Source organism: Pistacia vera, unplaced genomic scaffold (genome assembly GCF_008641045.1).
Source record: "Pistacia vera cultivar Batoury unplaced genomic scaffold, PisVer_v2 Contig462, whole genome shotgun sequence".
Classification (NCBI taxonomy): domain Eukaryota; kingdom Viridiplantae; phylum Streptophyta; class Magnoliopsida; order Sapindales; family Anacardiaceae; genus Pistacia; species Pistacia vera.
Window position 1 is genome coordinate 1564774 of NW_022196293.1, and position 21236 is coordinate 1586009.

General features: G+C 36.0%; 4 protein-coding genes across 4 annotated transcripts; all 4 read left to right on the forward strand.

Moving 5' to 3' along the window:
- Positions 1-434: 434 nt before the first annotated feature.
- Positions 435-4676, forward strand: LOC116145486 (putative E3 ubiquitin-protein ligase RF298). The gene is made up of 3 exons (XM_031430944.1): positions 435-506; positions 751-2913; positions 3910-4676. Exons 2-3 carry the CDS (start codon positions 757-759, stop codon positions 4450-4452), a joined length of 2700 nt encoding a protein of 899 aa, XP_031286804.1. The 5' UTR covers positions 435-506; positions 751-756; the 3' UTR covers positions 4453-4676.
- A 2346-nt stretch (positions 4677-7022) lies between these two features.
- On the forward strand, positions 7023-13736 carry LOC116145568 (pyruvate, phosphate dikinase, chloroplastic). Its single transcript, XM_031431019.1, has 20 exons — positions 7023-7322; positions 7976-8032; positions 8248-8481; positions 8653-8790; positions 8955-9117; positions 9285-9520; positions 9607-9735; positions 9949-10128; positions 10463-10600; positions 10838-11002; positions 11108-11269; positions 11358-11447; positions 11600-11738; positions 11900-12077; positions 12387-12516; positions 12738-12866; positions 12999-13136; positions 13243-13320; positions 13452-13543; positions 13620-13736. Exons 1-20 carry the CDS (start codon positions 7050-7052, stop codon positions 13660-13662), a joined length of 2892 nt encoding a protein of 963 aa, XP_031286879.1. The 5' UTR covers positions 7023-7049; the 3' UTR covers positions 13663-13736.
- A 315-nt stretch (positions 13737-14051) lies between these two features.
- Positions 14052-16483, forward strand: LOC116145569 (uncharacterized tRNA/rRNA methyltransferase slr0955). The gene is made up of 3 exons (XM_031431020.1): positions 14052-14537; positions 15061-15187; positions 15954-16483. The coding sequence occupies exons 1-3, from the start codon at positions 14232-14234 to the stop codon at positions 16175-16177; spliced, it is 657 nt and encodes a 218-aa protein (XP_031286880.1). The 5' UTR covers positions 14052-14231; the 3' UTR covers positions 16178-16483.
- Positions 16484-17016: 533 nt separating this feature from the next.
- LOC116145558 lies at positions 17017-19143 on the forward strand. Its single transcript, XM_031431009.1, has 4 exons — positions 17017-18095; positions 18178-18385; positions 18463-18592; positions 18691-19143. The coding sequence occupies exons 1-4, from the start codon at positions 17239-17241 to the stop codon at positions 18951-18953; spliced, it is 1458 nt and encodes a 485-aa protein (XP_031286869.1). The 5' UTR covers positions 17017-17238; the 3' UTR covers positions 18954-19143.
- Positions 19144-21236: the final 2093 nt, after the last annotated feature.

Below are 21236 nucleotides of genomic sequence, written 5' to 3' on the forward strand. Positions count from 1 at the left end.
TAAAGACTATGAATTGAAAACGCATTTGCAAAACATGACTGCAGGTCAACTTAAGATCTACAATTTGCTTAGCATCACCTGATAAACATCTTGATCATAAGAGGAACCCCTAAACACCAGTCAAGAATGATTCATGAACAATGAAGTTTTCAAGTAAACCTTAATCCATATAAATCAGGGTGTTCTTTCTTTCTTTTTTCCTAATAGTACAAAACAAAAGAATATAAAAAGTATAATTCTACCAATTATGAGGATTCTACATTTTCCTCCCAGAAAAAAACTCTCCCCTACGTAGGAGAAACATTTTTCTTGTCTTCTTCCACAAATCATATAGATTCAAAAGTTTTATCATAAACGCTTAAAAGGGACATCTATCTACATCCTGTAAATGTCCATTACAAGGCACACAACTCAGTTGAACTCACCGNTGTTTTGTTTGTTTGATTTGGTTTTTTCTATGCAGAATTTTGATTCTCATTCTTTCATTGTGAGACTGAGTTATAAAGGTGCGTTCACTTTTTATTTTTTCAATGAAGAATTCATTTCAACAATCTTCTTGTTATGATTTGATTCGTGTATATGTTTGGTAGATGATTTTAATGAGAGAGTTTTTGACGCATTTTGATGTTGAATTTTGTTTTTATATTGTGTTGATAGAACATATTGATTGGTATTGAGTGTTGTTGAGAATTGATGAATGAATGAATTATAAGGTCTGATGAGTGTGTTGAAATATATTGTTTTGTGCAGTTTCAAATGACATCATTGGTTGCTAAAGGAAGTAGTAGTGGTAGTTGTCAAGTGTCTCCTCTGATGCCGGTTCAAGAAAAAGGAAGCAGAAACAAGAGGAAGTTTCGAGCTGATCCGCCTTTAGGTGAAACGAATAAGATTATCCCTTCAGCTCAAAATGAGTGCCCGACTTATGAATTCTCTGCGGAGAAATTTGAAATCACCCCGGGTCAAGGACAAGCTAGTGCCTGTGACTTGTGTGGTGTTACACAAGACCATTCTGATGGATTAAAACTAGACCTTGGATTGTCTACTGCCGAAGTTTCGTCTGAGGTTGGTCCAAGCCGATCTAGAGAAGAAATAGAGGCAGACGAGTACCAGGATGCTGATTGGAGTGACCTCACAGAAAGTCAGCTAGAAGAACTTGTTTTGAGCAATTTGGATGCAATTTTCAAGAGTGCAACAAAAAAAATTGTTGCTTGTGGCTACACAGAAGAAGTAGCTACAAAGGCTGTCTTGAGGTCTGGCCTTTGTTATGGTTATAAAGATACCGTTTCAAATATAGTAGATAATACCTTAATGTTCCTTAGAAATGGTCAAGAGATAAATACCTCAAGGGAACACTACTTTGAGGATTTACAGCAGCTGGAGAAGTATATACTGGCAGAACTGGTTTGTGTTCTTCGAGAAGTTAGGCCTTTCTTCAGTACTGGGGATGCAATGTGGTGCTTATTAATTTGTGACATGAATGTCTCGCATGCATGTGCAATGGATGGTGATCCCTTGAGTAGTTTCTCAGGTGATGGAGCTTCAATTGGGAATTCATATGTTTCCACCCAACCCCAGCTAAAAACAGAGGCAAAAAATTCTGAAATGAATCTTCCAAATCCCTGTGAACCAGTTCCTTCAATCTCTAGTTCTCATAGTTCTCAATCTGAGGCACCTGTTGTGGGAGGGGTTCCAAATATAACAAAATCAAAGAATTCCCTTGTTCTCGGTGGACTATCAGAAAAAGAGAGCTCTAATTCCATGTCTGATGCCTCGGATAAAACTTTCAGTGCTGCAGGAACATCTCAATCTCCTGCATTGGAGGAAAAGTTTGTGGATAGTAGAAAGGTACATTCAGGTGGTACCAAGAGAGAATATGTACTTCGTCAGAAGTCTCTTCATTTGGAGAAACACTACCGGACATATGGATCTAAAGGATCTTCAAGAGCTGGGAAACTGAATGGTTTGGGTGGCTTAATCTTAGATAAGAAACTAAAATCCGTGACTGAGAGTACTTCTGTTAACATAAAGAACACTTCCTTAAAAATAAGCAGGGCCATTGAAGTACATCAAGAAAATGGGAACCATAATCCATCTACCAGTCCTGGAACCTCTTCACCTGTAGTGTTTACTGCAGAAAGTTCAAATGCCATTTCTGCATCGCTCAAGACCAGTGTACTATCCACATTCCCTCCAGTTAGTACTTCATCTACTTTACCTTTAGCGAATAACCTGTCTGCATTATCAACTGCTGATACAGAGCTTTCTCTTTCATTGCCTACCAAAAGCAACTCTGCTCAAGTGCTTGTTAGTGCTAATGCTGAGGGACTTAATGGTAGCTATGCTGGTTTACAGTATGATAAGTCTATGGGACAGTGGGTTCCTCAGGACAAGAAGGATGAGCTGATTGTGAAGCTTGTTCCTAGGGTGCGGGAACTGCAGAATCAACTCCATGAATGGACTGAGTGGGCTAATCAGAAGGTTATGCAGGCTGCTCGAAGGCTCAGTAAAGACAAGGCCGAACTTAAGACACTGAGGCAAGAGAAAGAGGAAGTTGAACGACTCAAGAAAGAGAAGCAGATTTTGGAGGAAAGCACTATGAAGAAGCTCTCTGAAATGGAGAATGCTTTGTGTAAGGCCAGTGGGCAAGTGGAGCGTGCTAATTCTGCTGTACGTAGGCTTGAGGTAGAGAATGCTGCCCTGAGAGAAGAGATGGAAGCAGCTAAATTACGTGCAGTAGAGTCAGCTGCAAGCTGTCAGGAAGTATCAAAGAGAGAGAAGAAGACACAAATGAAGTTTCAGTCATGGGAGAAGCAAAAAACTTTGTTCCAAGAGGAGCTTGTGACTGAAAAACGCAAGGTTGCACTGCTGCTACAGGAACTAGAGCAACAGAAAGTTCTCCAGGAACAATTTGAGGTATGCTTCTTAGAAGTTCTATCAATTTTTCTCTTTCTATTCTCCTTTTCTATGTTAAAAGAGACCCACTTTACATATTGTAATTAATCTACCAGCCACTTTCTTAACTTTGCATGCATGTAGATTTGGTAAGACTCAGTGACCAACCATTGCAGGACATCAGGAGCTAGATTACAGATTGACCTGATTGGATACTGTAAAATTTGATTTGTTGCATGTTGTGGATGGCCAATAAAGGTTGTGGCACTGCCCCAGAACAGAATTTGTTGATGGCAGTAAATATCATCCAATTAGTTTGTATCTGCACGAGGAATTTAGGAGTTTCATGTTGAATTTGTATTTCTTTACTGTCTGATCTCTACGTCCTAGGTATCACATGCATTTTATGTGCCACTTGGTCATCATATAGATGCAACATAGTTGGGCTAGTTGCCTAGTCCGATGTAAAGGCAATATGATATGGGAAGTGCCCATGCAGCACTCGAGAGTATAGTCAAATCTGATAGAGAGGTGATGCAGATACTAATAAGTATATATATCAGAGGTTTTCTTTGTTTAACTTGTGCCTAATAATTCAATTTAGACTCGAGTCTTAACATCCAACTTTTGTATAAAGTAAGAGGCTAATTCTGGAAATGTTTTAGTTTACAATTTGTTTGCTTTCTCAATCATATATCTGCATTTTCAAACTCCTCCCAAGCATATTCCGCATTCTTTCTTAATGTTTTAGGACTGTTTTCATTTTTTGGCTAACCAAAAGTCATGTTTGAAGCAAAATTTTGAATCATGTATCAGAAGCCTGATAGTATGATATGAATATGTATGGTACGAACTGTGAATCAGTAGGAAGTGTCAATTTGAAACTGCTCTTTTGCTTTGGAGCTATGATGCTTGCTTGTTCCAACAAAAGTGCCCTTTCCAGTACCAACATGTGCTACTAGTAATTATGGCTTACACTGCTGGGCCTTTACTTATTGAAAAGGAAAAATATCTCAGGCTCGATGGCAAGAGGAACAAAAGGCGAAGGAAGAATTACTTATGCAGGCCAGTTCAATAAGAAAAGAAAGAGAGCAGATTGAGGCTACAGCAAAATCTAAGGAAGATATGATCAAATCTAAAGCAGAAACGAATTTGATGAGGTATAAAGATGATATCCAAAAGCTCGAGAAAGAAATCTCCCAATTGAGATTGAAGACCGACTCTTCAAAAATTGCTGCACTTCGGAGGGGCATTGATGGAAGCTATGCCGGCAGACTTAGCAACATCAGAAATGGCCCAGTAAACAAGGAGTCCCAGACTCCTTTTATCTCAGAAGTTGTGACAAATCTCTATGACTTCTCTGGGACAGGAGGTGTGAAACGTGAACGTGAGTGTGTGATGTGCCTTTCAGAGGAGATGTCAGTAGTTTTTCTTCCATGTGCCCATCAGGTAGTTTGCACAACGTGCAATGAGCTCCATGAGAAACAGGGGATGAAGGATTGTCCTTCTTGTAGGAGTCCTATCCAGCGGCGTATTCCTGTACGTTATGCTCGCTCTTAATAGTAATTGTGTTGAGTTGAGTGTTCTGAATAATGGTTGTCGGACTCCTTTATATGGAATAATGCATCTGAATTACCCCTTTCGAGAGTTAAGACAATTAGTCTTGTCATACATTGCAAGGTTGATGCTTGTGTGTACTTTTTTCCATATTTTTAATGGGCTTTGGCAGTATATATGCTTCAATTTCAATCTTAATATGAGGCAGCTCACAATTTTCCTGGCTCTGTTTGTGTTGTCCATCATATGAAGAATGTTGCTAATGAAAGTTTGCATCATTTATGGCTACAAAATTTTTGTTGCTTCTTAATTTTCATATTACGCTGAGATACATTCATCTTTGCATCGATTGATATTATGTTCCTGGCATTGGTCATTCTGAATAAGTTTAAATCTTTATAATTTAAAAAAGCCTTTTCAATTTGTGGAAGATACATGGATGGTTGAATTATTGTGGTTGAATGTTGACAAAATATAAAGCATCGTGTCTCTTCTGGGTTATCAAGTGGAAATTAAGAGCAATCCCATTTTAGGAGACTTGTGATTCTGGGTTTACCTTATTTATTTATATGAAAATTAGAGCAAAAATATGGATAAGGAGGGAGAGAGCAGGATTGCAGGTTTTCTCTTGTGTCACATATGGAGCCACGTGGCATGAGCTCTTCTGATTCATAGTATATTCCCACATCAGAGGAATGGCCCCCTACATTTTGGTTATTCATCATTATCTTCATTCCTCACCATTACCATTCAAAATTGAAATCTCTGAACTCTCCTTCAACTTCTTCTCACTTCCAGTTAAACCCTGCTTCCCTAATGACCATCTTGTCCTCAGAATTTTTAAGTAATTGCTTTCTAAATTTGAAAATAAGAATTTAAATTATGTGTTAGTTAACTAAGAGTATTCCAAATATTTTATAGTATTCTTTATCAAGTATTAATTTGATGAATTTTTTTGAAAAAGTATTTATGAGATATCTCTCCAAAATTTATTTGATGGGTTTCTTTTATTCAAATCCATATATTTAGATTAATTTTAATTAAATATTATGAAATAAATAAACAATATTTTTTTTTATTTTTTGTTAATAATATTTAACAATATTTTAGAAATATTAACATTACCTCTTTAGCAAAATAAATGTTGTCACAATGTTAATGGAAATACATTTATAACATTGAAAAATTTATCCTAATCCGATATTTCATGTTATAAACCTCAAGGGAGTGGTTTGATAGTAAAAAGAAGTTTACTTCTTTCATTGATTTCCTGTATTGAAACTCCCTATAAGAGTCTACTTGAGAGTTTTTTTTTTTTTACTGACTTTGAGGGGTTTTTAATTAGACTGATTTTGAGGTGTTCTCAAACCATTACTTGTCAGATTTTTTATATACTAGTTTTTATTGACTCAAAAAGCTCCTAATACCAGTGTAGTGTATTTTTTAGGGGTTTATAAAACACCCTAAATTGGGGTGTTTTGATTGGTTTTAAAATTTTATTCTACAAATACCCTATCCACTATAAAAATATCCCAATTATATCAATAATAATAATAATCATATTATGTACGTCTCCAACTATATTGAATATAAAATCATTTGAAGCAATCATAAAAAAAAAAAATTATTAAAATCTCATTTCTAATTCTAGATGCTTTCTTGGAGAAGTGGAGTTACAATTTTTCAGTCATTCCAAATGACGAAGAAGGATAATAAAGTTTATTACATTTGAAGTTATAAAATACTAATAAGTAAAAAACAAATAAAAAACTCTTATCTTGTAATTAAAAAAACAAAACTCTCAAGTACTGATTAAAATTAGGACATTTTTATATGCATATATGTAAATTTATCATTTTAAAAAACTATCAGAACTGCTAGAACTGAAAAATAAACTTCCAAACATAAGTTGGATATTTTAAAAACTATTATTAAAAATCCCTCAAAACTGTTATAGTGATTTACCCTTATAATTATTATTATAAAACTTTAAAATGATTTTTTAAAGATTTATAAGATGTTTGACAAACCTCAAAATTGAGATGTACAAACTTAAAAACCCCTATATATATATATATATTTGATGTTATAAGAATCCTATTGGTTTCTTCAAAAACGTCACCACCTATCGTGAATGGCAAAATTGAACCGTGTTTTTTAAATTGCGTGCCATTGATTGGTCCCTACTCATCAAATCACCAACTACAGTTAAATCTGCATCTCCACCAACAAGTTTCTTAGCTTCCATTTCCAAAGGGGCAGTTTCGGTAGACTCTCTCAATTTTACCATCATCACTTCGCGCCATTTGTAACTGTAATTTCGACCACTCATCTAACATTTCCTTTTTGTTTGTAAATTATAGAAACAAAAAATGCAAGCGCCCATTTCAGCTTTCTGAATCAATTGACACACGTCTCATCCTTCTTCTCCTCCCACCTTCCAGTTCTTGAGGTACTTACACTTTCATCATCACAAACTAACTTATCATATCATTAACAATTTTATTCATTTTTCTTTCTAACGTGAACTTCTGTTTATTGAATAACTTGGTTAACTTATTATTTTCTTTGTGGATCAAAAGCTCGGACTGGTAAAAAAAATGTCTTCTATCATGAAAGGTATGTTTATAAGAAGTGCACCAGATTTATGTAACCCGAGGCAGTCCTTGAAGGGGAATTATAACAAGTATGTGGATCATGAGAGTGATCCTCTAAGAGAAAACCAGTATTTGTTCCTTCGTTTGAGGCGGGTTGGCAGATTAGGAGTTTTTCCCAGAAAGTATGATCCTCCTCAGCAGCCACCATTACGTGGTCAGTATCGAGCGCAAGCCATCCTCACCCCAGTGTCAGACCCAACGCCTACTACAAAAAAGGTGATACTTCTATAAGGCATATTAGTCATTTCTACTCTGTTATTATTCTTGTATTGCGGGTTCCGAAAAATCAGTTCCGACGGGGTGGTGCATCGGAACTATTACTTAATGAGTCACTCCCGGCAAAAGCTGTGTTACTCCATAGTATCGTACACCGATGCTTGGCCATGCGTGGGGGATCAGTGTCCCCCACAAATCTTGTCAGGAGATTTTCCGGTGCAATCTTCTGCGTCAGAAAAAGTCAGCTGGGACTTAGAATTGTCTTCTGTAGCGGGGGAGAGCTTTATTCATGTGGCGAGGCCTTAACTTTATAAACTTATGACCCATGTTATACACACGCCTTATTATATACGTGCACTTATGGGCAAATTTTAACCGTACTATATGCTTACTAGTGTACTAACTTAAAAAAAATGACATTTGAATTGAGGTGGGAAAATCACTGTTTGGTGAAGAAATAGCCAGTGGCTTATATTATAAAGAATCCCTTCTTCTTTTTAATAGCCTAGGCTGTTTGTAGTACTGTATATATATTTGTTAAAAGAACTGAGGTAACTGTTGATGCCACTGTTAGTTAATAGTAAGTTAATTTATGTGATTTCCAATGTTGCAAACCTGAAAGCTACATAGTTTTTTCTCGTTTGTTTATGCAGCGCGTATTTACTTTTGGTAAAGGAAGGAGTGAAGGCAACAAGAGCATGAAGTCTTTGGTTAGCATTCTTTAATCCTTATTATTGCAGCTACCACTGTGAATGATTGTTAAACGTTAGCATGTTGGAAGCTTTATACAAAATGGAGCTTCTAAATTTTAACTTAAAAGAGTTGATGCTTGTCTGTGTTTTGTCTGGCTTCGAGATGATTGATCAAGATACCCCATCATTTAATTGAATAGCTTATACGTAGTAATACATTTTGTGTACTGTAGTTGGGAGGCAAGGGAGCAAACCTGGCAGAGATGTCAAGCATTGGATTATCTGTGCCTCCTGGACTCACCATATCAACAGAAGCATGCCAAGAGTATCAACAGAATGGGAAGAAACTAACAAAAGGCTTGTGGGAGGAGGTATTGGAAGCTTTAGAGATTGTGGAGAAGGACATGGGAGCCTCCCTTGGTGACCCTACCAAACCTCTTCTCCTCTCTGTTCGCTCTGGCGCTGCGGTAAGACTTGTCAAGTTTAATATTTTCTGAGCAATGTGCCAATGGATCATGAAACCACACTAAACTTTTACGATCTATAATTTCCATTCTGAACAATATTCTGCTAAATTGTATAGAATTATTAATCGTCTAGTCTGTTTATTTATTTTTTTTTTTTTATCTTTGGTATAGATTTCAATGCCTGGGATGATGGACACTGTCCTTAATCTTGGACTAAATGATGAAGTGGCTGCTGCTCTGGCTGAAAAAAGTGGAGAGCGTTTTGCTTATGACTCTTATCGCCGTTTTCTAGATATGTTTGGAGATGTTGTAAGTTGTTTTGTATGACACAATTCATTAGATACGAACATTTCTTGATTTGTAGTGCTTCTCAATTCTCAGCTTCTTTTCCCAATTAATCTGTATAATATAATTATTAGTTCTGTCACCTCTACTTGGTGTTGCTGATTCTTGAATCTGCCGTTTAATTGGAGGTGATGGGCATTCCACACTCATCATTTGAGGAGAAATTAGAAAAGATGAAGGAAACTAAAGGAGTTAAACTTGATACCCAGCTCACGGCAGCTGATCTTAAGGAGCTAGTGAAACAGTACAAAAATGTTTACCTTGAAACTAAGGGTGAAGAGTTTCCTTCAGGTACCAAGAATAACACAGCAACTTGTTTGTATTTTTGTCTCACTCACCATCTTTACTTGAGGCCACTCGTGTTTTTTGTTTTTGTTTTTTTTTTTTTTTTTTTTAGTTTTTTGTGACATAAGTAGCAAAATATTAGCTTATGTGCTTTAATATGTATCAATTTGCAGATCCAAAGAAGCAGTTACAGTTAGCTGTTAAAGCAGTTTTTGAATCTTGGGAAAGCCCGAGGGCGATTAAATATAGGAGCATCAATCAGATTACTGGACTCAAGGGAACTGCGGTGAACATTCAGTGCATGGTGTTTGGAAACATGGGAAACACTTCAGGGACTGGTGTTCTATTCACTAGAAATCCAAGCACTGGTGAAAAGAAGCTCTATGGAGAATTTTTAGTCAATGCTCAGGTCAGATATAATAGAAGTATATTTTTGTTAATGTCATTTCTCTTCTGATGATGTTAAGAGTCTAGCTGATGAATGGATTTGGACAGGGAGAGGATGTAGTTGCTGGAATTAGAACACCAGAAGACTTGAATGCCATGAAAAGTTGCATGCCCGAAGCTTACAAGGAACTTGTTGAGAATTGTGAAATTCTGGAGCGACATTACAAAGATATGATGGTAATTCTTTTGGTTTATTAATGGCTTTTCAATATTAAGTTCGGTACTTTTTTTTATGAAATTCTTATTGTATTTTGTTTTAGTGGCACTTCTCTTCTCTAATCTACACTGAAACAGACAATTTTTTTTTTTTTTTTTAACCAATTTAGAAAAGTATTGCATTTAAGAAAGAAAGAAAGAAGTAAGATGGTCTCTTTGTTTTGGGAAATGCAGGATATTGAATTTACTGTCCAAGAAAATAGACTGTGGATGCTGCAATGCCGATCTGGAAAGCGTACAGGTAAAGGTGCTGTAAAGATAGCTGTAGACATGGTACATGAAGGGCTTGTTGATACTCATGCTGCTATCAAGATGGTGGAACCACAGCATCTTGACCAACTTCTTCATCCACAGGTATATCTACGCACTGCTATCAAAGTAAATACAGAATGTAGCATAGTTTTATTTGTAGAATTGGTCATTGTTGTTGAAGTAACTTGATAACCGACTCCGTTAGATATTGACTTAAGTATCATAGCTGGTAATATATGCTTTGCCTAAGTATCTTGCATACTACATGAACTGTTGTTCTAGGTCATTTCTGTGGTGGTAAATATCACTTTTACTTGTTGAGGTTTAACCGTGCATCTTGCATATGTGTATGTCTTTGTACGTGTATGTTTATGTGATCAAATTTATGTGTAAATCTTAATCTCTTTCTGAAACCATTGAAATTCTGTTTGACTAGTTCGAGAATCCATCTGCTTACAAAGACCAAGTTGTTGCCACGGGGTTGCCTGCATCTCCAGGAGCAGCAGTTGGGCAGGTTGTGTTCAGTGCTGAAGATGCTGAAGCATGGCATGCACAAGGAAAGAGTGTCATCTTGGTATGTGTTCAACAATATATTCATATCGATTTGTTTGTTTTTTCCCTCGAATTTTCTAAACCATTTAAAGTCTTCTCTAATGGTTATAGATGGAATGCTCAAAAGGATAAGGATTGTTTGCTAAGCATCTAAATCTTGTATAAAATCCAGCTTGTCTCAAAATTTTATGCATTATGTCATCCAAGTTTCTTATTACTATTGAAAACTGAACTCCTTGACTACTTCAAATGTATGAAGGTAAGGACAGAGACCAGTCCAGAGGATATTGGGGGTATGCATGCAGCTGCTGGTATCTTGACAGCAAGAGGTGGCATGACATCTCACGCGGCTGTTGTAGCACGTGGATGGGGAAAGTGTTGTGTCTCTGGCTGCGCTGATATTCGTGTAAATGACAATGATAAGGTGGAGTTTTGATTCTTTCTTCTCTTGTATTTTCAGTAAAAGTATATGCTGCAGGTGGAGTTTTGACAATGATAAGGACATAAGGTTACATCATTGATGATGCAGGTTCTTTTGATTGGGGACATGGTGATTAATGAAGGCGAATGGCTTTCACTCAATGGCTCTACAGGTGAAGTGATGCTAGGAAAACAACCACTCTCTCCTCCTGCTCTAAGTGGTGATCTGGAAACTTTCATGTCTTGGGCTGATGAGATAAGGTGTCTCAAGGTACTACATTTCCTTATATGAAAGGCTATATGTTGCGATTATTGTTGCAAATTTCTTGACTAATTAAGCAAATATGATGGCGATATAGGTTATGGCAAATGCTGACACACCTGATGATGCACTAACAGCTAGAAATAATGGTGCCGAGGGGATTGGACTTTGTAGAACAGAGCACATGGTAATTCCTCCATCTATATTTTCTTTGTTGAATAAAATTATATATAGTCGCTAACTAGATAAAAAATTTAATGTTTTTGTAGCTTCCAGTTATATGTTGTAACAGGTAGATGAATTAACCTTTTGATTCGTTCATGTCTTGGGTTCTTTCAGTTCTTTGCTTCAGATGAAAGGATAAAGGCTGTGAGAAAGATGATAATGGCAGTAACAGTTGAACAGAGGAAAGCAGCGTTGAACTTGTTACTTCCCTATCAAAGAACTGATTTTGAGGGAATTTTTCGTGCAATGGATGGTATATTCCTTTTCTTTCCATTTATTCAAGTATATGTAGTTGTCTGACTCGTAGCATTGTAGTAAAGTTTTCTTGGTGCTGATCGTTTCAATATGAGATCTTGTCATTCTATTTTAGGCTTACTTCTCTAATTATGTAATATATACACATTATAATTTCAGGCCTTCCAGTCACAATCCGATTGTTAGACCCTCCACTTCATGAATTTCTACCAGAAGGTGACCTAGAACAGATAGTGAGCCAATTAAGTTCAGAAACTGGCATGAGTGAAGATGAAGTTTTCTCAAGAATTGAGAAATTGTCAGAAGTAAATCCCATGCTTGGTTTCCGAGGCTGCAGGTCTGATTTCCTTCTTATGGGTTTTTTTTTTCCAGCATTTGCTAAAATATCTTTTCTCTGTAACTTTGGCTGCAGATTTATTTTTGGGTTTTCTTTCATCTCTTATTATATTAGAACTATGATATATTATAACATGCTTGACTTCTAATCTCATAACAATATAAACTACATATGCAGTAACAGATGAAAGACATAAATGTTGCGATACGAATGCATCTGCATTTCAATGTCTCTCGCACACAGATCAATCCTTGACTTCAGTGTGTTCATAAATTTATTGATATAGAGCTTTATCTGATGTGTCAACAGGCTAGGAATATCATACCCAGAATTGACAGAGATGCAAGTGCGTGCAATCTTTCAGGCCGCTGTTAATACGAACCGCCAGGGAGTTACTGTTCTTCCTGAAATAATGGTTCCTCTTGTTGGAACGCCTCAGGTTTGAGACTTTTTCTTCTTCTGTTATGGTTGAAATGCAGTAGAAATTGCATGTCTTCCTTTGTTTTTAATTCAAGCAAGAGACCAAATATAGTGTTGCAATTTGCAAACTTAATTCTTTTCCGTAGTTTTTATATTCTTCTACTGATCTTGATTTCCTAAGAAAAAAAAATTGTAGAATTCAAGATTATGCACCAGAAATTTGACATTTCTAACCGGCAGGAATTAGGACATCAAATGAGTTTAATACGAAGTGTTGCGAAGAAAGTGTTCTCTGAGATGGGTTCTTCCTTAAGCTATAAGGTGGGGACTATGATTGAGATCCCTAGAGCTGCTCTGGTGGCAGACGAGGTATATTAAGATGAATTATATCTTTATTGGCTTCAAACATAATATTAATTTGGTTTGTTTATCAGCTAAAAAGAGAAATATATTCTATGCCCCTTGTAAATTCAGTTCTCATTCTTTATCTGAAAACGATAGATTGCAAAGGAAGCAGAGTTCTTCTCCTTCGGGACCAATGACCTCACTCAAATGACATTTGGATACAGCCGAGATGATGTGGGCAAGTTTCTCCCTATATATTTATCCAAAGGCCTTCTGCAACATGATCCATTTGAGGTTAGTAATATCTTTTTCAATCTGAAGGTGTCACTGTAAAGAAAAACGGTTGTTTCAGAGGTTGATATTGCATGAAAAAAGAGTAATATAAAGCGATTGCTTTCAGGTACTTGATCAGAAAGGTGTAGGCCAACTTATCAAGATTGCCACAGAAAGGGGCCGGGCAGCTAGGCCTAGCTTGAAGGTAATTAGATTTCTCTTGGAAGATATGGTTTTGGAACTAATGAAAGTAGGCCAATCTTTTTAGCAATTGTATTGTATAGGACATTTGCTTCAGTTTCATCATAAACTTCGGATGATGATATGATTAAACAGGTGGGAATATGTGGAGAGCATGGAGGAGAACCTTCTTCTGTTGCATTTTTTGCCGAGGCTGGACTTGATTATGTTTCATGTTCTCCATTCAGGTTGGATGCTTCTTCTATATGACTCCATGCTGCTTTCAGAGATTGAATTGGTTTCTAATTTGAGTGCTGTTTACAGGGTTCCTATTGCAAGGTTAGCAGCAGCTCAAGTTGCCGTCTGAATGGTTGATTTTCAGAGAAGCAGCTTCTCTCTGACATTGTTCACCTGTAAATAAATTTATTTAATAGACACATACAAAAGCGGCATATAGAAAAGAGCTGTAAAAGAAATAGAAAGGAACGTTTTATACAGGGTGTAAATAAGGGTCGATCCCTCTTATATACTGGGAAGAGGGTTATCATACTGTATTTTATTCTGATTTATACAGAAATCTCTTCAAAAATCAAAACTTGTTGCAGGGTGAAGACATTGTGTAAAATAAAACGGGCCCTCTGATTTTTGTTCAACTTAATTATCGTTTATGATAGGATTCTTTTATATAATTTTGAAAACATCATTTGTTGATATTATAATAGTATAGCTTATAATTAGCCTAATATTGAATTCTTTTTATAATATTAAATTAATCAAATCCTGGACTAAGGAAAATCACTAAAAAAGCGCTGTCGTTTTTCGTGTGACTAACCGTCACTCGCCCTCCCGCTCTGTTGAAGAGCGAAACCCTAGAAAAACCCTAACGCCTTAAATCTTCTACTCTTCGTGCTCACAACAAAACGTAAAGTAAGAACAATGATAGAAAGCTACGTGGTGGTGCATAACATAGCGAAAAGGCACAACGTGGGGACGTTGGCTCGAAGCGCCACCGCCTTTGGCGTATCAGAAATGATTCTGATTGGGCGCAGAGATTTTAACGCCTTCGGCAGCCACGGCTCCACCTCTCACGTTAACTTTAGACACTTTCACTCCCTCACCGACGCTCGCCAATTCCTAAAGTCCAAGGATTGCGACATTTGTGGAGTCGAAATCACTCACGATGCTGTCGCTGTCAATCAACACCCTTTTAAAAAAAGCACCGCCTTTCTTCTTGGCAATGAGGTATTGGTTTTGTTTATATCCAATCTGCATCATGTTATATTGATTTTTCTGGAATTGAAAATTTTGGGAACTTTGATCTTGGAAAAATGAAGAGACTGTTTTGGGGCTGCTTTCGTTTTTCTATTTTTAATTACAAAAATGAGGAAAACGAAGCTGTTTGCTATAACGTTTTTGAAAAATATTAAAATCGTGTGTTACAGATTTTGCGAAATAAACTAAAAATAAATTTTTAGTGTTTTCAACATTTTTGATAATCATTTCCAGTAGAAGTTGGCGCATCTCATCTATCTATATTATTTTATGTTATATTTTCATATAATTTCCTGTACTTGTCTTTCAAGTTAATTTTTAACATTATCAATTGAAGATATGATGATTGAAAGAATGATCCGGACTTATGGGCTGAGTAAAAGATTAAAATCTGCTAGGCATGTTGATGATTTTTATATTGAATATTGTTTAAAGAAGAAGAACATGTACCCTGCATATTTTAGTTACCTTACATATGTGTTATTTTTTGTAGGGCACAGGCCTTTCTGCTAAAGAATGTGAGATATGTGATTTTTTTGTCTACATTCCCCAATATGGCACTGGCACTGCCTCGTTGAATGTTACCGTTGCTGCTTCTATTGTTTTGCATCATTTTGGAGGTAATTTCCTCGCTATGCCAATGTTTACTTGGAATTTCATACGGGACACACACTTATGTATGCTGGTTCACTAGACTACTGCAGTTGATTTCTGTATGAGAATGACATTCGTAAATAGTTTACCTTTTTGTGTTTATAGGAAATAGTTTTTCGAGTATGAAATTTGTTTCCTAATCTGTTATTCTTTTCAATTCAGTATCACAGATGGTTTTTCATTCTATAAATTTATTTTGGAGACATTTAATCTCAATTTTTTTGGTTTAATGACATATCATTTTTGTCACTTGATTGATCGCTTATAAGCTTTGTCAAATTTTAGATCTTGGCTTTTGTTTATTCTTTCAATTGGTTGCTTCACATCTATCATATTTTGATTTTGAGCATCTTCTTCTCATTGTAAATTGAATTTATTAACTTATACCTGTGCATGGATAAAAAAGTGAGACAATCAACTCTAGCCAAACTAGGGTATCTTATACCAATTTCACACCCGAGCTATGAGATGAGTTTACCCCTGCTATATGTTTGTTCCTGATAAGTTTTGTAGTGCTAATGTTTAAAAGAATTTGCTTAAGTTTAATTAAAAAATCAGATGAACCTACTCCCATATATTTTGTCTGTAGAAACATGTTTTGTATTTACTAAAAGATGTTCTACATAACTTTTGCAACCCCTTAAAACAAAATTTGGAACAAAACTTTTGATGTAGTATAAATCATTTTGTGGGATTGCAACTTGGCCACTTTTCTCACACAATCTATTTCAGTTTGGGCAGGCTTTTCAGAGAGAACTCGTGATGGGAACAAATTTGTTGTAGCTGAAAGACCTGTGAAACAGATGAAACGAAATTACTGCACAGAAACCACAGATACTATAATCGAGGAGCGAAAATCTAGACGGGAAAATGCTTCCAACGGGTTCTTTGATGAGAGTGGAACTGAGGCTTCGTCTTCTAATCTTCTGGATGCAGTTTTTGGTCATGACGAGTGACCGGCCCTGCTACAAAATTTTGGTCATCAACATTGGACGCATTACAACGCAATGGTCTTTATTTTCTCAACTATCCTAAAGAGAGGGGCTAGCAGCTTTGAATAATATCAGTGAGACAGTGGCTATTAAAAGTCCTAGTTACGGAAGTTGCTGCAAGTTTAGCCCAATGAGTGTCTCCTCAAACTGCCATGAGCGGCGCATTGATTTTGCTTGGATTAGCATTTCATGGAAGGTGTAATTGCAATGATCATATTGTTGTATTCTTGTGTATCTGATAATTATATGAAAGTTGATTGATGATTTAAAGCTTTTTTTGACTAGTTCACTGCTCATGTAGATTTCAATTTGAAGATATCAGCAATATGGTTCCAACTCAGCACTAAACACCCATGAACTCACTTTTAAAAGCATGTAACGTATAAACTTAAGAAACTATACTACTCAATTATCATTGAAATTTGACTATGGTGTACCTGCAGTTGGGCTTTCGTTTTGCACAGTAGATCCTATTCCATTAAAGGATACTCTTCTTTATTTTAGTGCTTATCTAATGAACCAATGACGGAGGAAAGAATCCACGACCATGAATGATTACTGCATCTCCAATTGATAGTCAACAAAGCATTTTAAGCTATTATGAAACCTACTTTGGAAATTTTTATCCCAGCTGTTGTTCTGTGCAAAGGCATCTATCTCTATGATAATTTTGTCAATTATAGTCTTTTTGGTAATTATAATGTTGTGGGCTAAAAGAAGTCATGTTTCTCGTTTTAATGTGCGATAGTAGGTTCCGATTAGATATGGTGCAACAATCTTGGTTTCATTGGTAGTAGTTGGTGCAGTTTTTGGCGTGTTAGAAAAGAAGCTCAACAATATTGCCACTTTGTCAAACTCTCCATTTTGGAGCAGTTGGGATGGGATCATTTTTTGTCTCTTGTCTCTACTACTTTTCTCTCTCTATTGACATTGCCAATTTTCGCCCATTTCCTTACTTGTCTCTGTGGGCTAATCTGTCCCCCATATTTGATCTGAACTTCGAGTGGTGAGTGCTAAAGTTTCCCATGTCTTCAAAAAAGATTCAGGAGATCTATTCTAACAGCCGGACGTCTTACATTTTAGGTACCTTCAAAAAGAAACTTTGCAGCATCTGCTCGAGGTTAAGGTGTCTGATATGGAAGCGTCCGAGGACCAAAGTTGTCATCAGGAGATTTGGAAAGACTAACTTGAAAGGTCAGACAAAAAGAGACACCAGTAGCAAGAAGTTCTCTGCTCGTTTGAATGGCCATCTGGGTTATTTAAACTCTAAAATACCAATACGTATTGCCACATTTAATGTTGCCATGTTCTCACTTGCACCTGCCATTTCAACGGCTGAGGAATTAGCTATCTTGGGTAATGAAGAGAAATATGTAGCTTTAAAGAGTGATCAAGTAGAGATCATCAAGAATCAAGCCAAGACTACTAATTATCATCCCAAGAGTATACTGAAGCAATCTCCTTTGCATACTTCTATAACAAGTCCTGACAATCTCTCCAAGCAAAAGAAGCTCTCGAGATCGAAGTTGAAGGTTAAAATTAACCTCCCTGATAATGAGATCTCATTAGCCAACAGTAATGCTCTGATGAGGTCCCCTGTGTGCCTCCCCAGTAGTATGATTACGTGGAGCGACGACAGCTCAAAAAGCAGTAGAAGTATTGCAGAAGTACTTAGAGAGGTGGATGCTGATATTTTGGCCCTGCAAGATGTCAAGGCAGAAGAAGGGAATGGCATGAAGCCTTTATCCGATTTGGCTGCTGCTTTGGGGATGAAGTATGTGTTTGCAGAGAGCTGGGCGCCGGAGTATGGCAATGCCATCTTATCAAAATGGCCAATCAAGACATGGAAAGTTCAGAAGATTGCTGATGATAAAGATTTCAGGTACTTATTCTTCAAAGTCCTCATAAAATTTGCCTGTAATTACAGCGTCAGAGATTCTAAAACTCCATTCTGTTTGATGCAGGAATGTGCTAAAGGCCACAGTTGATGTGCCATGGGCAGGAGAAATAAACTTTGACTGCACCCAACTAGACCATCTCAATGAATATTGGAGAATGAAGCAAATAAGTGCAATAATCCAATCAAGTGACTCTCCCCACATCTTGGCAGGAGGTCTTAATTCTTTAGATGGATCAGATTATTCATTAGAAAGATGGATGGACATTGTCAAGGTAAAGTTTCTACCTCTACACCCTACAAAAACGAATCTTTCTCTCTTCTTCTAACCTTTGTTTCAATGAATTTTCAGTATTATGAGGACATTGGAAAGCCTACCCCAAAGATTGATGTGATGAAGCTTCTCAAAGGAATAGAATATGTAGATGCAAAGGACTCCGCCGGGGAATGTGAGCCAGTAGTCATCATAGCCAAAGGCCAAAGTAAAATACCTTTCTGATCAATACCATATCTGTCATTTTTCTTTAAAATTAGTATATGTATAACAAAATTTGATTGAAATTGAATTTTGGGGACCCAGATGTGCAAGGAACATGCAAATACGGGACGCGTGTAGATTACATTTTGGCGTCTCCAGAATCGCCTTACAAGTTTGTTCCAGGGTCATACTCTGTCATCTCATCCAAAGGGACCTCTGATCACCACATTGTGAAGGTTGATATCACAAAAGCAAGCGAGAGTGGTGGAGAAAATGTGATTAAACAGCAAGGGAAGCCTAAACAAAAGATAGTTAAAATGACAAACCCTTGTTATGCAAGAGGAATATGGAAAGTAAACCCTTGAAATTCGTTCAGAAATTTGCTTACCCACTTGATGTAATTTTGACATGTAAAATATAATTTTGGTAGGCATTCATGTATTGAGATTTGTTGTGTTAAATTAATAAAAGTTTATCTATTAAATTTATATTTGATTAGTCAACAGCACTGAGACTTTTAACTATCTCAGGATCTGCCGGTGCCAGATATAAAGCTAGAGTTATAAGTTAATTGAGTATTTCTTTTTGGTGTGAGTTTTGAAATTCTGAAAAGACGAATGTTGTATACTTGTATTACGTTGGTGTTGGCCCTCCCAATAATAAAGCAGAAACAGGGCCACCATATTTGAAATTGAAATCTTGAAGGGTGTCCATTAAACAAGCCTAAAGCTGTTGAAAATCTTTTAGCTACTGCAAATATGAAGATTGGGTTCACTGAGTTGGGGTTGGTGTTCAAAAAAGGTTTGTATCTCGGCTGGGCCCAACCAGCCTTAATTATGATTCAAGTGATTAGACCTATCTAAACACCGTCAATTAAGTCAAATAGATAAGATGTTATCCTCACATACACACATAAATAGAGTTGATTTTGTCTTTTTAATTTTTTTTTTTTTTTTTTTTTTTATAACCGAGATATCTGGACTAGTTTATACATATTTCAACTAATCCTCGGAACCCATTAAATACTCTATAAATCTAATATTCTAAGTAAACCACAAATGTAGTAGATAGTCTCAATGTTTGAACCCAGAAAATTAATGAAGGGAACAAACCTTCTTGATCATCAGGCTAACCCCTTGGGGTTAATCTTCTTAATTTTTATTTTCCTCTTTTTAGCTATTTTATAAGACCACAGAGTAACTTTGAGTAAAAATACAATAAAACTTTGTATTAATACTTCCAAATTAATTTACAATTTTATTGTACATTTATAATTTCCCATATTATTCTGTAGAAAGTAAATAAGAAATCAATACATTTAAAAAAAAAAAAAATGCAGGAAAAGCAAATTGAATAATATGAGAACCATAATGGATTCTGTCATGAGTCTATCACAACATTTTCTTATGTATTAGATTGCTCAAGCAGCATAATCCTTTTAAATCTAATTACAGTCCTGTGTATTAGATATTAGATTAAGAAATAATTGGGGTAAAAACTGGAAAAAAAATTAGAATATCACAGAATCATTTATATATTTGGTATAGTCAACCATATTTATAATTTACATTGAAGTGATCATCATGGTGGAATAATAATGCCGATTTGAGTTAAAAAATTATAATCATAAAACGACATAGTCAATCTTAGTGATATCAGTAGGTTGGCTGGCTGCCGAGTTATTTAAAAAAAAAAAAAAAAAAAAAAAAGGGGTCAATAACCTGAACGAGATAATTGTAGTTAGAAGTAATAAGATTGAAATTGACATTTAAAGAACAGTTTATCCATCATTTTAATTATAAAATGAAACTAGAATAAATTACACAAGACTTTGGGCATACCTAATCCTAGTGTTTAAAGAGCTTGTCATCCAGCTACAAAAAGAAAGGCATTACCATACCTAAAAGAAAAAGGGATGATTTTCCGATTAATATCGTTAAATATCATTTTCCATGCATCACACAAGAACAGAATATTAATATTATGAAACCATGAAGGCTTTATTAATTAAAATTTTTTAAATACTTAATAAATACATCAAAATGGAAGACATCATAATCTCCTCATTAATCTACAGTTAATTATACTAATTCATCATACAAACTTTTCTTAAAAATAAAAAGCTTACAACAAGCATAAATGCATGCAGCGGAGGATACGAGCAAACTTTTTTCAGGGAATACTTTCATCACGTTAATAATTTCTCCTCCCATCTGAAACTAGAAAGTAAAGCATAGTCACTTGAATTTGAATTGTAATGGTACCCGAATCCATGGCGCTTGTTAGGAAACAAGGCGAATATACAAGAAATACAACCAGCAATAGGAGGAAACCACTTCAACTTCAAGAACGATTTTGTGTCCAAACAAGGATACAAGAAATACCACCGCTGATGGTCACGTTCCGTACTGCGTAACACTTCCTTCTTTATGACTATCAGTAAAGATAGAGAAAACACAAAGAACGCCGCAAATGAAAATGAGAATGGTGGTTAAGGTTTTTTCGGTGGTATGGCAGGAGCCATTGTTTGTTATTAGAGTTGAGGAACAGGTATAGAAAAGCTGTTCCAGTTGGGAGGAGTTTGACGAGATTTGCAAAGGCTTTGAATGTTGTTTCTTTGACCATTTTGCTGCATGTATGGAGTGTAT

Excerpts from the sequence above, each read along its gene's own strand:
- LOC116145486 (XM_031430944.1), top strand. The coding sequence starts at position 757 with ATGACATCATTGGTTGCTAAAGGAAGTAGTAGTGGTAGTTGTCAAGTG. Across the intron at positions 2,914-3,909 it reads TTCTCCAGGAACAATTTGAG|GCTCGATGGCAAGAGGAACA; the intron begins GTATGCTTCTTA and ends AAAATATCTCAG.
- LOC116145568 (XM_031431019.1), top strand. The coding sequence starts at position 7,050 with ATGTCTTCTATCATGAAAGGTATGTTTATAAGAAGTGCACCAGATTTA. Across the intron at positions 11,270-11,357 it reads ATGAGATAAGGTGTCTCAAG|GTTATGGCAAATGCTGACAC; the intron begins GTACTACATTTC and ends ATGGCGATATAG. Across the intron at positions 11,739-11,899 it reads AATTTTTCGTGCAATGGATG|GCCTTCCAGTCACAATCCGA; the intron begins GTATATTCCTTT and ends TTATAATTTCAG.
- LOC116145569 (XM_031431020.1), top strand. The coding sequence starts at position 14,232 with ATGATAGAAAGCTACGTGGTGGTGCATAACATAGCGAAAAGGCACAAC. Across the intron at positions 14,538-15,060 it reads CCTTTCTTCTTGGCAATGAG|GGCACAGGCCTTTCTGCTAA; the intron begins GTATTGGTTTTG and ends TATTTTTTGTAG. Across the intron at positions 15,188-15,953 it reads TGTTTTGCATCATTTTGGAG|TTTGGGCAGGCTTTTCAGAG; the intron begins GTAATTTCCTCG and ends AATCTATTTCAG.
- LOC116145558 (XM_031431009.1), top strand. The coding sequence starts at position 17,239 with ATGTCTTCAAAAAAGATTCAGGAGATCTATTCTAACAGCCGGACGTCT. Across the intron at positions 18,096-18,177 it reads GCTGATGATAAAGATTTCAG|GAATGTGCTAAAGGCCACAG; the intron begins GTACTTATTCTT and ends TGTTTGATGCAG. Across the intron at positions 18,593-18,690 it reads CATCATAGCCAAAGGCCAAA|ATGTGCAAGGAACATGCAAA; the intron begins GTAAAATACCTT and ends TTGGGGACCCAG.